The following is a 17,797-nucleotide window of genomic DNA, read 5'->3' as shown; positions in this document are numbered from 1 at the left end:
AAATCGCCTCCACTTATCCCCAAGTTTGAAAGATCTAAGATTATTATAAGTTTTTATTTATTTTGCAGCACGTTTCTTCCATTTATACACATGTAAAAATAATGTAATTCCTATTTTTCTTACAAATGTTTTTTTTTCTGTTCAATGAAAAGGGTTTTAAGATGCAAGCTTTTAAAGGAGCTGTATCTCATATTTGTAATTAAACCAAATCCTTTATTACATTTTAATACAAGCGATTTTTAAACTAATAACCAAGGACAAAAAAATTTTTTGCAACATCAAAAGTGGTGAAACATACAATGTTAAGACACTCAGCCAATAGCAAATCACCCTTCTTCCTTCAGTCTCAATTCTTTATTAATATTGTTGGTCTGTGTGGATCACCTCTAAAAAAACTGCAGTGCAGAACTGGATGGGGAAAAATTGTACCTCTCCAAAGGTGGATGAAGTCTATTGTACAGACCCACAACTAATAGAAAATCACCTTGTTTTTCTAAGACAAGTGTCTCTGTCAAAGCTGCTGGGGTTTATAGAGCACCTCCTATTCCCAGACTGGGACTGTGTGGTGATGTACAGGGAATGGTCTCACTCCCATCCCGACCAAACAAAAATTTGTGCCTCTCCAAAAGTGCCCCAGATCTATTCTACAGACCCACAGCTAATAGTACATAACTATGGTTTTGCCAGATAAATGTCTTTGGAAATGTTGCTGGGGTTTATAGACCACTTCCTTTTGGTAGCTCATACTACCTTATTCTCTAAGGGGACATTTTCGCAACGTGGGAATTGTTAATGCTTCACCGGTGAGTCATCCTTACTGGATTACAATAAAGTGTCAATTTCACACATTCTTCCTTGCTGTCAATGGGATAATTGTTTGTGGTGTGAAGGTAAGACACATCATCAAAGGAGGTTTTCTGCTTAAATTTGTTAGAATGTATTGAGAGCCAAATTAACGAATAAACCTTCGAAGGTGATGTGTCTTTCCCGGGAAGATGGCTCTGCCACAGACATGGTATGGAGCTTTTTTCGATTTGATCTGGTAATGTGTAAACAATGGCTCACATTTTGCCCAGGTACCAGTTGATAATCGATTCCCCCCATGCTGTTCTAATAGTTTGGGAAGTAAAGATGCTTTGCAAGTGTTCTGTATCAAAACACAACAGATGACGCAAGTGGATCCTTGATAGTTATATTTACTGCTTTTTTTGATACTTTGTGATTTTTCTGTTTGTTTTATTTTTGGTATTTCTGCAGCCACACAGATTCATTGAATAATTTATATTCACAGGAATTGTTAGTCTATCAATCTTTCACTAGTTCATTTTTGTTTTGGAAGATTTCGTTTGGTATTAAATCAAATTTGGGAAGGATTTAATTTGGAAAACATTAAATAGCAAAGATAGGGTGAATTAGAACATGTATTTGGTTCTGCATCAATCACAAGTAGGCATCAGCAATTCTGTCATTGAGTCAAACGTCTGGACCCTTCAGTATGTTTATGACATTTAAACTTATCCAAAGTGTTCAATTCATTTCATTCTCGAATACCGTGGTGTTTTTGCACATTGACACTCTAATCATGCTGGTTTTCAAATTAGGGTGTCCTTTGCCCTATTTTCACCTGGCTGGCTGTAGAACAATTATGGATGTTAAGGTAGGACTTACATCTTCACAGGGAGTATTCTGCCTAATTTAATTTGTTATAATGTACTGAGACAGACAAATTAATGAATAGACCTTCAACTGTGAAGTGTTTTTCCCAGGAAGGGGGCTGTGACTCTGATTGGATGTGGAGCCTTTTAGATTTGATCCAGGATTGTCTGAGTCACAGCTCAGAATGTGACAGTCACAGTCAGAATGTGTCTCATGTCACAGTCACAGCATTGACCAAATACCAGTTAACAATCGAATAGGAAAACAATGTCTGACACCATCAATGGTGAATGTCACCTACTGGTCTAATTGAATTGAGAGGTAAAGGTGCCTTTAAAAAGGGAGTCAGCCACTCAGAGAAGACACTGACCACAAGGCTAGTATTGTTTTTTTTTGGATTTCTGAGTTATTTTCCCTCTCTGGACTATCCACCTTTGTATTAATGGGGTTCGGTTGGAGTTTGCACTTTGATCTAAGGAGACAACTTTGTTGGCTGGATTGGAGTAATAGATTGGGTTGTGCTTGCTATCCACTCAGCGTAGAGCTCCATGACAACTGTAAGTTCTTTTTATTTTAGTATTGTTCATTCTAGACTTGTTTCTGTGAGCATGTTGACTCAATTTGTTGTTCATATACGTTCATATATGATACGTTTTTTTTAGATGTTATTTTTCTCTGATTATATAACCTGCATTTCAATCTGTTATACCCGCAAGATTTCATCTCTCCTTGCAAAACTCTTTGTAGCCTTTTTTAGACATGCCTTCTCCAAAGCCTAGTCCAGATTGAAAGGACACTGTTTGGCTCACAAATGCTCACAAAATGTCAGAATATGTCATAAGGTTTCTTTGTGTCATGTCCACTTGCATTTGAAGTAGAGCAGGTTATGGCGGAGTACTGTTATGGCACTGGATATCGTAGCCTAGCCAGCTGATGGCCTTCCTCCGAAAAGACTGGTCAATACCACAAGACAGTCCTTCCTGATGATACTGCAGGCACAAAGGTAAACACTCCAAATCCCTCTAATTCAAAATGGCTATTATTGGTTAAGGTTTTCTATAAACTTAGATGACTACTTATGGGTGTTTTTTTAGTTTGTTCTTGTTGTAGGGGATTCTCATCTGCGGAGCCTTGTAGATGGGCTTGTCCCCATGCCACAAGGATGCCTGTCTTTTGGCTACAGCTGCACTCCAGGTGCTGGTGCAGATGTTCTTCGACAGGAAGTCCTGGGAGTTTGCATACCTCGAACCCCGGATCTGGTCTGCCTTGTGGCTCCAGGAAACAACCTTAACAAGAGCTGCACAATCGAACAGTCCGGAAGAGACTTTCGCAGGCTTGTTCAAAGCATTATAACTAAATGGCCACAGGTGAGCCCCAACAATCATACTTTTTAAAAACAAATAGTGAAGTTTGGTGACAATGCCTCAATAGGGTGGATATGTATGAACAATTTTCAATGTTTTTTGAAACAGGTGGTTGTCATTGATTCCCCCCGTGCCTGATGGTAGATTTTTCATACCAAGATGCTGCAGAAAGAATACCACCAAACAGCTGCGCATCTTGGAGTGAGGTATTTGTCTACGGCCGAATACTTCCCACCAAAGATCTCTAACCTGTGGTGTAGGGATGGTGTGCACCTCAGTGACAACTACGACATGCCTATCTTTGCCCAGCTACTCTGGTGCGCATCATACATGCAGATATGTGGTCCTGGATGTATGCCTGTGGTGACTCCAGCACCAAAAGAGGAGCATAAAGTGGTTATCCCTCAGGTGTTTGTGACAAGGGCAACCACTACTCCACCACCCAAACCAGCTACCTCTGCTTGGTCAGTGGTTCGTAAGGGCCTGAAGAGGGAGGACGCCGATGACCTGTACAGGCAGTTCACATCCATAAGTGAAATTTTCAATCTGAAATACTATACCAATATATAGGAGGTCTCCAAATACATCACTATCTGTCTTACTTTTATTTGACTTTTATTTGAAGAAGTGTGTTTGTTTGCATGTTTGTATTTTATTACATTATTTCTTAATAATGAAAAAATCAGAATCAATGAATGTGTGCAAAGGTTAGGAACTCTTTACAAAGCACATGAAAGGGAATTTTGTGATAAGATAAGACTGAATCTGTCTAGAATAAGTAAGTTTCGTGCCCTCATGGAAGAGGAGGAATGGGACAAAAAAAAGAAAATTTTACAGCAGCTCAGGCATTCATTCCAAAAACCCTCATCAGTACACTCAAAAATTTTAAGTCTAAATGATAAATGCAAAATCGATGGTCATTCAAATGATCACAACATGACACTTATCATTAAATTCTCAAAAACGGGTCAAATTGGCAATCTTGATTGGGTCAATAAAACATGTAGACTTGAGAACACCCAAAACAACTACTGGTTTAATTCTGTCATGCAGTGTGTCATTAATATAAATGCAATACAGACCAAAATTAATCTGGAATTCTATTTTGATGGTCTTAACATTATGCCTGGCTGTTTATTAAATTTGGTTAAAACTGCCATCAATAATCCTGGCAGCTACTTTTCAATATCCCAGATAGAACTAGTGTTAAATGAGATATGCAAAGTGATACCTTCTCTAGATTTCAAGAGAGAGAATAACCCATCTGATTTAATAATTCCCCTTATGTCCCGGCTTGTTTGTAGTCAATTAAATGGTAACTTTACTACTTTGCATGTAGACATTTGCCAGAACTGTGGTTTGACATATGAAGTCAGTTGTTTTTTGGTTGCACAAATAGGTGAGTTTCCGATAAGTTTATGAACCCTCATACATAAGTCTTAGATAGTGGTCTAAGATTCAAACAGTGTCTTAAACAGTGGTCAGGAGGCAACAATTTAGCTCTTGTCTAGAAACTATTGTGATTCAGATTCCCAGAGCACATTCCACAGGTGTGATATGCACTCAGATTTCCACTGGCAGCAAATTAATTGCAATTGGAATTGGAAGGTGTTGATAAAGTGTAATATACCATCAAATCCACTATATGTCATGAAGGAAAGTCTATAAGCAGAGGTGGACATTATTGGGCGGTACTTTCGTGCATTGGACAGAAATGTACAATTAAAGCTAATGACCAACACATCACAACAGAGCCAACAAATACCATAGACAAAACAAATATTGTGTTTTTTTCCTAGGAAAAAAGGAGGCATCAGACAGAGACATCTGTTGGTCAAACCATGTACTCACAGTTGAGAATGCCAATACTCAAGAAACACAAAAAAACCTGGAGCCACTGAACAGTTACATATCAGCTCTACTGCAGAGTTAAGAGGCACCGAAAGAGTCTTTGAATAGCTTGCAATCAGTGACAAAGAAACAGACAGCATTACCTGCAACAGTACACAAGACTTTCAAGGCCCTTCTAGAATCTAAAGCTATTCAGATTTCCAAAATACCTGTGGATGTTGAACCAGGTAAAATTGACATAGAAACTACCATTAGAAAATTTCTTGCAAACCAATTTTCATCCACAATTTTGGAACATCACTATCTCTCTGTTCAGACCTTGAATACATTCAGCTACAAACATTTCCAGGGAATTCCGATTTCACATACCAAATAACAAAACGTATCTACACTAACAGTTAAACACCTAGCATCAAGGAATCACTAAGAATATCTTTCCAATATAAAAAAAAATTATTACACTGTTTTACATGCAAAACGTCTAGTTTTGAAAACCGCCGAAACATTACCTATTTACCTACCACTTTGATTATCATAGGTTAAAATCCCCTCCGTCTTGTAGATGAATGTCTCACCACCTCCTCCATTGACAAAAAGCAAACATACAAAATTTCAGGTATGCTGCTGCATTTGAAAAACTTCCCTTTTCTTTTACTGTTTAGGAGAAATGGGAATGGCACTTGGTTCTCCGATGAAAATCATAACATAATCTACAGCTTTACAATGATTCAGAAATTGAAAAAGTGACTTGTCAGACAGTTGTCACTACATACGATTTAATTTCATTTGAAAATCTGCATGATCGTAACACTTCTGTGCAAAAACACTCATGTAATCGAGAATGCAGTGATGTGAAAAAATATAGGGATTTAGAAGGAGCAGTTACAATTGCACAGCCTATAGCTGGGATAGGTTTGGGTGACATATATATGCTTAAGGGTCCAGACATTTGGCTCTGTGACAGAATATATGATGCCTACCTGGCATTGATGCAGAAGAAAATGGAGAACCAAAGAACTTTAGCACTTTGTTTTTGCTAGTCAGTGTTTAAGAAATTATATCTTTCCAGAATGTGATTTGTTACCACATCTTCCTAAACCCCCCAAATATTGGTGGAAGTTTGAGAAAATACTGATTCCTGTGTATGTTAATTCTTCACACTGGATGTGTGTAGTTCTAGAAATGAAAAAAGCAAACACGGAGAAATGTACAAAGTATCCATAAATGCAGTAAATAGTGGGATCATGGATTTGGTTTCAAGTATTGGCCACCATTTAGACAAATCAATTAAATTTATACACAGGTATTTAATGGTTCAGTATGTAGCACTTCATAATCAAATAACGAAATCAGTTTCCGTATACAACATGACCACGAATACAGGAATTTCCCCAGAAAGACTGATGGCAGTAGCTGTGGACTTTATGTCTTCCTATATGCAAAGAATATTTTATTTGGGTGAAATCACCTTGTGTGTGATACATTGACCATGTGACAGATTTTGAACTATGAGCTGGCCACTGGTGTTGTTCTTAATATTTAGATCTCGCATGTGTTCTTAGTGTTCCCCTACAGTATGTGTTCTTTTAAATTGTATGCCACCGATGTCATCTTCTCTATGTGCATTTAAAGAAATTGCCTCATCTAAACATTGTCTTTGACTTTCCTAGGAATCAGAGATAAACAAGACACGAGAATTTTAGGTAAGCCTGGAGGAGGGGGTAGCTGCCAGCCGTGGACTCCCGGAGGTTTCCTTTCAGTTAAATGAGGTTTTTCCTCCTCAAAAATGGTATCGTCTGTTGTGTTTTGATACAGAACACTTGCAAGGAATCTTTACTTCCCAAACTATTGGAACAGCATGGGGGGAATCGATTATCGACTGGTACTTGGGCAACATGTGAGCCATCGTTTACACATTTCTGGATCAAATCAGAAATGCTCCATACCATGTCTGTGGCAGAGCCAACTTCTCGGGAAAGACACATTACCTTCGAAGGTCTGTTCATTAATTTGGCTCTAAATACATTTGAACAAATTTAATTAAGCAGAATACCTCCTATGATGATGTGTCTTACCTTCACACCACAAACAATTATCCCATTGACAGCAAGGAAGAACGTGTGAAATTGACACTCTATTGTAATCCAGTAAGGATGACCCACAGTGTTAACAATTCACACGTTGAAAAAAAGGCCCTTTAGAGAATAATCTAGTACAGTGGTTCTCAAACAGTGGTACGCGTACCTGCAGTGGTATGCGGCGTGCCGCCAGGTGGTACGCCAAATGACCCTGGAACTGTGTTGTGTGCGCTGAAAAATCGGGACGGGTTTTCATATTTTGTATTTTTATACGTGTCGAATACGCAGCCTACGTACTACGATACAGTGCGTGCTAATACTTCAGTGGACACAAGAGATACTCTGTTATTCTATACCACTCTATAGGAATGCGTGCTACGGACGCAAGTGACCAATTGTATTTAAAAAAAGCTACTGTATCTCCAGCAAATAGGGAGGAAGGAGAATGTGCGTGATTTTGGAACAATGCCAACGTTGTAAACACAGGAATGCATAGAAATGCGTGCTACGAACGCTGGTAATCTTGTGAGCACAGGAAAGCGTGAAAAATAACAGAAAAATATTTAAGAACTGTTCTAAGTTAATTTGAGAAAAATACACCTCTGTGTTTCTCTCCCATGCGCATGAAATAAAAACTTAAAATAAACACTGAAATAAAAACGGAAACGTGGAAAAATGCAAGCTTGCGGATTGCTAAAGCAGGTAAGCCCCACACTATTATGTGTGGAGAAAAAACTGCTGAACAGCTCGACCTACTGCCCCCCCTGAAAGACACAGTCATTCATAGAATTATTGAAATGAAGGATTATATCAAAAGTACGCTGACAGAGCACGTTAAGATGAGCAGATGTTTTTCACTGCAATTAGATGAGTCTGTAGTCGATTTGGCCAATTTGCTCGTTTACGTTAGATACGAGTTTGAGGGTACGTCCTGTGAGGACTTTCTGTTCTGTAAGCCGCTACCCACAGGAACTACAGGAGAGCACGTATTTTAGCTTCTGAATTAATTTATCGAAGAGAATGGCATCGACTGGATAAAATGTGTCGGAGTTTGTACAGACGGTGCTAGAGCAATGACAAGCTGACACAGCGGTGTAGTTGCACAAATTAGAGAGGTTGCTCCAGAAATTAATGGATGCATTGCAACATTCACCGCGAGACCTTTGCCGTCAAGAAAATGCCTGACGATTTAAAATCTGTTAGACTGTTGTGAATTGTATCAAGGCTCGAAAAATTAATTCACATCTGCTTTGCTCGACTAAACAGGCTCACCCCTCTCACTGAAATGGTGCTTTTTTATTTTTATTTGTTGTTGTTTTTTTTCTGTAAAACACTTTGAGAAGCCACATTTTTTATATCAAACAAAGTTTATTATTATAATATTTATTATATGTATGTGTGAGTGTGTGTGCACACGCGCTCATGTTGGTCATTGAGAATGTCTGGGGTTCCTATGAGATGATGACTTGTAGGTGGTACTTGGAATGCTTTGGTTGGATTAGGGGTGGTTCTTGGTCCAAAAAGTTTGAGAACCACTGATCTAGTATGAGCTGCCAAAAGGATGTGTTTCTATAAACCCCAGCAACATTTGCAAAGACACTTATCTGACAAAGCCATAGTTATGTACTATTAGCTGAGGTTCTGTAGAATAGATGTGAGGTATTTTTGGAAAGGCACACATTTTTGTTTTATCAGGAATGAGAAATTTTTTATTGTCTAGCAGTGCACATCACTGTGTCGATTTGCAAAGAGGAAATGATATAAAAACACCAAAAAGATTGCAAGAAAGCAAAAAATGAATGAAGAATGACAATTTCCTACAACCTGTGGGTCTCTTTATCACATTCCACCCAGTTATGAGGATGTAAAAATTGTTGTTGTGCTATTAATGTGACTTAACCTTCTCCAGGATTTTTTCCTGAGGCAGGTTTTAGGAGACTTTTATTTTGAAAGGTGCAGCCAATTTAGCGCCGCCTAATGTCGCTAGCTTCACGCTACTGCTGCAAGACGCAAAGCAATGCACAAAAATAAAAAGTAATTTTACATATAAAATACATTTAAAATGTACGCGTGTTTAGGAAAATAATTGCAATTAAGTTAAAAAATGAACGATTCTGCAAAAAATATCTTTATTTTTCATTAAATAAAGATTTAATGATAAATCTAACAACATAGAGAAAATAATAAAACAAGTTGATGAATCCCTTGCGAAATCTTAAGCATAAATACCAAAAATAAACACGAACAACAACGTTCGTCGATGAGGGCGGCAGGCAGATATATCCTGTAAATTGTAGCGAAGTTGAACTAACAGTGTCAGGATGGCCGAGTGGTCTAAGGCGCCAGACTCAAGGACTAATTCCTTCCCGATTGGGGATTCTGGTCTCCGAATGGAGGCGTGGGTTCGAATCCCACTTCTGACATGTGTTTTTTACTCTTTAGTTTCTTTTCATGAGCGGAGAGTTGCAAAAAGACAACACTTAAATTAAATTGCATAATTAATGCCTTTTCTTCATACAATTTTAGAGTCCATCCGAAAGAGTGGAAATTTGTCTTTAGCATTACCATTAAAAAAATCGACAAAAAATAAATACGCGTTAAGAACAATAGTTTACAACAGTCATGCCATGCAACAATACATGTCGCTATGCCCGTATTACACTATTACTACATTAATCCGATATCTTCATACAAGAAACTCTTAGCTGTATTTAATATACCGATTGCATACGGGGAAAAAAGATTTCTTGTATACATTGTTGTTGGCCATAGGCATTGTAAAAACGTAGCAGTTGAAAATAGGAACGAAGAGGGTGGGAGGAGACATCAACGATAAACTGACATTTCCTTTAAGCTGCAATAATACAGCACTTTAAACTGTTTCTGTGGTCGACCAATTATTTCACTAGCAGTATTAACAATTCCAGACAATTTCCCCTTACTCTTAATACTCAGGCTACCATACCATACCGTGATACCAAAAGTAAGGAGGCTTGCTTTCTACCAACATTCTCTAAACCCTTTCTAAAACGTTTTGACTCACTCTAAACCCTTTACAGCTGTCTGATAAAAAATATACGCTGACTACCATTCTTAAAAATGCAGTTGGTATTCTCTGCAATGTTTACTGTAAATACTCATCTATTACTCTACGTATTTGAAACAACAGCAATTCATAGGTTGATAAATAAGGGTGTGTGTTTAGCTCGCATCATTTGTTAATTATGGCAGCTAATATAATTTTTTGTATCATCTATATTGTAGCGAAAAGTTTCTTTGTTCAAAGAAGGTATTACATGTATATCCCGTGTTTTCATTATACTGTACGAAACAAAATGTTTTTATAAAACTCTTGGAATGCTAAGTAATCTATTTTACATCCATAATTAAACAAATGCTGTCCTACACCAGTGTAATTCACACAATGTTACCGACAGAGCAAGGGGAACTGAAATCAAATGTACACAAATATTTTAAATACATGTTTTTCTAAAGAAATGCATTCCTGTTATTTGAGAATATTTGCACCTGTACTACTGTCTTAGTATCCCGACACCAACCAGTTTCGCGCCTGCGCAGAAGTAGCTCTAAACCCGGTAGTGTGCAAACAGCTACGATGCACAGAAATGATATATCCTGTTGGAAAACGAGCGAGGGGTGGGAATTTATTTAAGAAGAACATACACCGACAATCGTACTTAAGAGGTATGTAGACTTTTTACATCCTTGTTTTGCTCGAAAAGTTGGCAAAGATGCACATTTTGCAAAAAAATGCAAAATATTAAAAGGGTTTTCGGCCGCGCTTGCATTTGGTTTTGTATTTGTGCGCGGTTACGGTTTACTACATATTAAGGTAATATCATAATATGCATCACTTCAACCATCTGTTATTAAAAACGGATGTGTTTTTATTTGAGTTTTAAGGACAGCTTCGGGCGGTTTAGTTTCACTTTGGCAAAATCAGTTTCCATTGTGGGGGAACTTTACGTTTCACAACTGTCGAGCAGACCTTTAAAAAGCTACGTGTTACTGACCCAAAGTTCTTTAAAACTAGAAAGCTTAGAGAACATGCCTATTTTTTTTGCCTAATTAATCAGTGCGTTAACTCAGTGAATACTTACTTTCCTGATACTACAGTATATCGCTATAATATTGCGAAACTGTTGGTAGGGGCCAGATGACTTATTACAGGATTAGATAGCGAAACGTTGTTTCGCGGCGTATTGTTTTTCTGAGCCTGTTTTGCAATAACTGTTTGTTTAGGAGAATAAGCTACACGTTGCTGACTTAAAAATGCTTTAATTTACTTTAAAACTTCTTGACCCTCCACATATTTTTTAAATAGGTCAGTAATATAAACATGGCGACAACTATCGTCCATGATTCGTCAGAGGCAGTAGAGCTTTGCTCTCACCGCGGCCTGTACCTGAAACCCATAGCCAAGCTGGCCATCACTGTGTTCTGGCCTGACCAGAGGGAGCCTATCAAGGCCGTGTCAAACTGGGAGGTGATGGCCAGGCTGAAGCAGATGGCTCACCCACACCAGTTCATCTCCATCCGCGTGTCCAAGAGTACTCAGGAGTTTGTGCGCTTTGAAGCTGAGCTGGAGACCAGGGCTCTGGTGCAAGTACTGTGTCTGAAACTGAATGGGCAGACCCTGGAAGTGCAAGGCTGTAGCAGAGCCCTGAAGATCCTTGCTGTGGAGTCCTGTCCAGATTTCCCCACCCGTCAGGACTGGGAGTCCTATTTCCAGGACAGAGAGGGTAGACCGGACACGGTTCACTTAGAGGGTCTCCCTTGCAAGTGGTTCAGCTCCCCAGATTCCCACAGCCAGAAGCCTTTGGAAAAGATTGTGAGGGAAGTATTTGGGTGCTTCGGTCCCATTCGAAACATGGATATCCCTGCTCTGGATTTTTACCGGGAGGAGACCGGAGGTAGGGTCTCCACTGCCTTCAGCTTCACCGGACTGCAGACCTTCGATGCCTACCTCCAGTTCCAGGAGTACGAGGACTTTCTAAGGGCAATGGAGTCCTTTAGAGGCATGAAGCTGATGCTGAAAGAAGGGGATGGAAAGGCTCTGGCATGTACCATTAAGGTAAGGCTGAAAGGTTTTGCATCTCAGCTGCAACCTGCGTCACAATCTTATACTTGGAATGTAGGTTAATTGTTTTTCTAAGATGCATTGGATAATGTTTTTAAAATGTGAAAAATGCTATCCTTTTAGAATGAGTTTTAGGATAATTGACTGTTTTTAAACACAAACAAAACAAGTGATTTTTTTTATTTTAGAAAGAAATGTTCTATTTCTGTAGTATAATCCTGCAACTGTTAATGGAACTGATTTGGAAACAGTAAATTAAAATATATGTCTTGACACTGTTATCAATTGTCAATTGACTTTGACTGCTAGTACAGAGGCAAGATATTTAAAGATGCAACAAAGGTGGGATTTTTTAAAGGAAGTTAAGGAGTTTTAATGTAGAAAGCGCAATGTTGACACTTTTTAATGGGGATTCTCTTCTACGTGGATTCAGAGCAGCAATATCTTTTCTGTAAAGTAGTGACCAAAACAGTAAACGGTGTAGAAGATGTAAAGGACATGTAAACTTAAATACCTCTCTTTTTTTAATAAATTGCCTCTTCTAGTTCAGCATTTTCTGTTTTGTATTTCTAGTTTGTTTTTAAAGGGGAACTGAAACTCTATTTTTATATTTCAGGGTTAGAAAGAATCAGCATCGATTAATTCATTTCAAACCATAATGAAAGTAAAATGTATACAGTAACAAGTAAAACCTCCAATTTGCATCACAAAATAGACAAGATTTCCAGGTATTTGCAGTGCCATATTCTGCAATTCAGAATAAGGGAACAAAACATCCAGTAACATGTGTTGACATTGTAAACAAGCAAGTTTGTGAATGCATCTATTTTAATTCAATAGAAATATTGCTGTAAACGTTGAGAAGTTTTTGCTGACAAATACTACTTAATTGTTAACTGTGCATGTAGAGGTAAAATGTCTGCTGTACAACCTGTACTTATTCACTCATACTTCACAATTTTGATCTTTATGCAGATTTGTAATTTTTTTCTACCATCAGTGAATTTATCTTGTTAGTGAGATTTAATAACCGGTCTGAGAAATTATGATTGCTGTTCCCCTTTAATTTGAAGAGTCAAGTTATGTCTTAGAAAAGTGAATTCCCAGATAAATTGTAATAAGACATGGTTAACATACAACATAACTGAGTCCGTAGAACTTACTTTATATTTTATAAAGCAATGTATTATGAAAATTAATCGCAAGAGAACTAAAAACAGTATATAAAGATTTGGGGCCCTTTTGGAGAATAGTGCAGTGACTTGTGTGTGCGTGCAGGTGACCTTTGACATGACAAATCACCTGAGTGAGGCGGCAGTGGCCAGGCGGCAGCATGAGAGGAAGCAGCTGGAGGAGCTGGAAGAGCAGAGACAGCGAGAGAAGCGGCGTGAGAGGGAGGAAGAGGAGGCTGACAGGTATAGTATGGTCATCTAGGGAGGGGGATGTGTGGACAGTCACTCACAAATGGTACAACAGGGAAAGACTTGTAAGAAGAGAGCACAAAAACACATTGTTACGTCCCAGTGTGTGTTCTGTGTGTTTTTTCTGTTATGTCCACACTGGTGACCCTTGATTGTTCTCCCTTCCCCATTGGCCTACCATTACACCACACTTTCCGTGTCATCCGTGTCATGATGTCATCATCAATCAGCCTTCAGCCAATCAGAACTCATCTTATTCAGCATATAACCTGGAGGTTTTCAGCAAGGAGAGGCCTTTCGTTTGACTTCGGTCCCGTTTGGTTATCGCTTCGCTTCGCTTCTGGTTATTGCTTCGGCTTCATTTGTTGGTTTGTTTTGCTTTGTGTGTGTGTATTTTCGTATAGCTTCGGCTTTGTTGTTTTGTTGTTTTTTTTGTTAGTTTCTTTGTATTTTCGTTTGTTTGTGTGTTCATCCTTGTTTTGCCATTACCTTGCCCCAGTGTTACATGTTCAACTTTTGTGTTCTTTTGTACCCTGCTCCTGTTGATTACTCTTGTTTTCCCTTATTTGTATTCCTGGTTCACTTGTGTTTTTGTGTGAACTTTTGTATATAAGGTTAGTTTAGGTTGTTGGGTACACTTACACACTTAGTTGATTTTGTATTAGTACACTAGTTTAGTACGGGTGAGTGCCGTTTGTCTTGTATGGTTTTGGGTAGTCAGTGCAGGTTAGCTAGGGTGTTGAAGACGCCGAAGACCGTGTGTTTCGGGTTTTCTTTTGTAGTCAGATTAGCTTTCCCTCACTGTCCTAGCCAGCTCCATTTTTGTTTGTTATTTTCTTTCCTTTGGCACCACTCTAGTTCCTTACCCTTGTTATCACGCTTCCTAGTCCCTCACCAAAACCCCCCCTGCTTCCCAAAAGAATTATCCTAAATGTTACACCCCTTTTCCCCTAGACACTTGGGGTCGTAACACACATATAGATATCACCATGTGGTATGGCAATACAACCATGCAAGACAAAGATGCACTACAAAGGGTTGTGGCTACGGCACAGAGGATTTTAGGATGGGTTTTACCATGAATCGGTGAAATTCACACCATCCGCTGTCGCAATAACGCCCAATCCATCATTCAGGATCCCAGCCATCCTGGTCACAAACTGGTCTCCCCCTGTTTTTTGGCAAGCGGTACTGCTCTATTAAAGCACGGACCACTAGACTTAAGAACAGCTTCTATCCTACGGCAGTTCACATTCTCAACAGCTAACTGCAATGCCTCAGACTAACTGCACATCTTTATTATGCATTTTTCTGTGGTCTACCAGTTTTGTTTTCACTGCTATATATTTATTGTTCTACACAACATATTTATTGTTATTTTTATTTATTATGTTTGTAATGTCCAAATTGTGTAGTGTTGTCTGTTGTGCTGTGTCATCTGCTGCACAAATAAGAATTCCAACATACATATGGCAATAAACTTCTCTACTATCTACTATTATCTACTGAAGAGCAAAGTGGCTGATTGCTTTGAAGAACAAATGTAAAGTGGGGATGTTGGGTAGATTTGGACACATACATGTTTAAACCTCCATCCTCCTACACAAACCTCCTCTTACCCATGCACACAAACGTCACTTGCTTTTTGGGTGAATATGTTAACACTACATTTATAAAGATGTTTTTTTGTAAAAAGAATAAGGAAGGAGAGTCAACGGGAGAAGAAGCGCCAAGAGAAGCTGAGGAGACGAGCCGAGAGGCAGAGAGAGGCTTCAGAAAAGAGACTGTTTGCCACTAGAGATGTAGTCCAGGATATGGAGGAAGATGATGATTGGATGGAAGAAGAGGTTTGGGAGGAGAGGAAGTTGGTTCTGGCTCAGCGGAGGCTGCAATCCATTCGACTCCTTACCAGTTTGCTTCAGAAAGTTCAGGTACACAGTGTGTTTGATTGAAGAGTATCTCCACAGACTTAAAGATGAGCTTATGGGATATTGTGTGTGCCACTGGGCTTCAGTTAGGTTAATGGTTTTATTAGACTTAGATCTCATAATGATTTCTAAAGGAAGGAAGTGAAACAGAACAGTTTGTCTAAGGAAAATGTTACTATGTGAATATAATATTGTGTGGTTTAAGATCAAATAAGAATGTACTCATGAGCAGCCCTATAAACAGTTTAGGTTGTAGAGCAGAAAGGATTCTGACTCAGTGTGTGAATGTGAAGAAAATGAGGTACGTTGCCCAATTACCTTTTTCATTGGGACCAACCAGGGACTGAACCTCAGACTCTGGTAGTATCTGTACTCAAATCACCTAGGTTACCCAGTCCCACTGGTAATAAGGGTGACTTATGTTGGTAGTAGTGGAATGGCACTGCATAAATTAAAAAAAGATATATTGCATTACTTTTAACCTTATCTTCGTTATTGTTTATAAATAGGACCTTGCAAAACAAAAGACAGAGAAAAAAAGTCTGAAGACCGAGAAATCTTCTTGTGATGATCCGGATTCTCCAGATGAAATCACTGAAGAAATTGTTGCCTCAAAAAGGGTATGGGGTATAAATTCCATTATGAGCAAACCTATTACAAGTCTGACAGAGCCTGTGGTGTGTCCTCCAGATACAACAATTCCAGATTCTTTTACGGATGACTTATCCTCAAGTCATGCCATTTTATCCCATGAGCACCCAAGTCAATGCTTTAACTATGGACCACTGCAGGTAACAATATGCCAGAGCCACTCGAACAGGGACTTAAGCCAACACTCGCAAACAACTTCCAGTCAGAGAACACAAAACTCTTCATCTCCATTTGGAAGAATTGCTTCAAGCAAAGAGTATTTTTCTACAAGACACAAGAAAAAAGAAAAGATTTACGAGTCAGAGGAGTTTATGAATTTTTTACTGAACCACTATTCTCACCCAAGTTATGCCAGGTTGTGCCAGAGCCCCCAGTCCTCACCAGCATCCAGTTGGCAGAGAGTGGTTTCTGACAATGGGAAAGGCTACCAGATTAGCTTGAGGAACATGGATGGTGGATTCTGTACTGAGGTCAGCATCAGTCAGAATGCAAGAAAAATCAATCGCAGTGATGAGGACAGATACAAGTGGAAAATCACCATTAAGGAGAGAGAACCAAGCCGGAGAATGACTGGGATCCAGAGGAGCCCATCACAGGGCTATGGCAGAGAGTTTGAGGTGTGCTGGAATGAGTCCAACATGCATTGTGCCACAGAAGATCCTGAATATGTACATACCCTGGAAGACCTGTCTCAACTGCAGAATTTCACTGTGAAAGATTATGATTCAGTTAGCCACAGAGAATTTGCAAAGAAAAGGAAGCCTAAGTCACTTACTTCCTTCCATCAGAGAACTTTCTCCACTGATGCACAAGTCCAAATCTTTGGAGAATCAAAACTTGAGGTAGTCCCTGAGAAGGCCCATCTTGAAGGCCAGAGGAAGACTCAGATCAATGTAGAAAAAACTGACAGTTTATCTAAAGGACATGAAGAGGAAGTTAGCAAAGTGAGTATCCCTGAAGACGGAGAGGGGAAGGAAAAAATATGTGAAGATGAAGGAGAGGTGTGTCCTTTGTCTAAGGAAGGTGATGCTTCTGGTGTAGCCAAAGCAGGACGAAAGAAGTCCAAAAAAAAGAGAAAAAAATCCAAAGGGTGTGTCAGTGGCAGTGATGCGGAAACATCTCAAGCAAACAAGAAACGGAAAAAGAAGAAGAAGAAGAAGAACAAGCACAAAAATTCCAAAGGTGAGAAACGTGTGGAGGAATTAGAGAAACGGAAGAAAGGCAAACTTTCAGAGTGGGACCAGCTACATCATAAACAAAAGCAAGGAACTAGTGAGCATAGATATCCTTTGTGGGACAAACAACACATGAAAGCAAAGACCATTTCTTACCCTAAACCTTGGAATGGCTTTGGTAACAGATACAATTATGGTAATGAGTTTGGAGGCTGGAATTATTACCATGTTAAACCTCATAAAAGATTTGTTAGTAGCAGGGGATTCCCAAATGAGATTGACAATCCTGGAGCAAAGCCATCTAGCTGGTATGCTGGTGGCAGATATGCTGACATTAATCAGAATTTAGATATTCTTCCAAAGAAGAAGAAAAAAGAAAATTGAAACAGTTTTGAATGTCCCAATGAGTTTGGATAACTGCCACTTTGATGCAAAAAGTTCCTAAATATATTTTCAATGTTTTGTCTGACTTGAAAACTAAGTTAATTCTTTCTGGTGTTTTTCAAGCTCTTGGTACCTATTGTTCATTTTGTTTTCAATTTCTATGATTAAATATATATTTTACAGGGAAA

General features: G+C 38.9%; 2 protein-coding genes and 1 non-coding gene across 3 annotated transcripts; all 3 read left to right on the top strand.

The window, feature by feature from the left end:
* Positions 1 to 976: 976 nt before the first annotated feature.
* LOC148828505 (uncharacterized) lies at positions 977 to 3,590 on the top strand. Its single transcript, XM_088926041.1, is given in 4 exon segments — positions 977 to 1,042; positions 2,609 to 2,659; positions 2,751 to 3,023; positions 3,129 to 3,590. Coding segments are annotated over 4 exon segments (852 nt in total).
* Positions 3,591 to 9,264: 5,674 nt separating this feature from the next.
* trnal-caa (transfer RNA leucine (anticodon CAA)) lies at positions 9,265 to 9,372 on the top strand. Its single transcript has 2 exons — positions 9,265 to 9,302; positions 9,327 to 9,372. It is a non-coding gene; the product is annotated as a tRNA-Leu (tRNA).
* A 1,150-nt stretch (positions 9,373 to 10,522) lies between these two features.
* LOC148828503 (A-kinase anchor protein 17B-like) lies at positions 10,523 to 17,797 on the top strand. The gene is made up of 5 exons (XM_088924485.1): positions 10,523 to 10,654; positions 11,295 to 12,044; positions 13,329 to 13,465; positions 15,168 to 15,402; positions 15,909 to 17,797. Exons 2-5 carry the CDS (start codon positions 11,310 to 11,312, stop codon positions 17,607 to 17,609), a joined length of 2,808 nt encoding a protein of 935 aa, XP_088780611.1. The 5' UTR covers positions 10,523 to 10,654; positions 11,295 to 11,309; the 3' UTR covers positions 17,610 to 17,797.

The sequence above is a fragment of the Atractosteus spatula genome, chromosome 9 (assembly GCF_055471065.1).
Source record: "Atractosteus spatula isolate fAtrSpa1 chromosome 9, fAtrSpa1.hap1, whole genome shotgun sequence".
NCBI lineage: Eukaryota > Metazoa > Chordata > Actinopteri > Semionotiformes > Lepisosteidae > Atractosteus > Atractosteus spatula.
The sequence above is the reverse complement of the archived record's forward strand: the minus strand, read 5'-3'. Positions and strand labels throughout refer to the sequence as shown.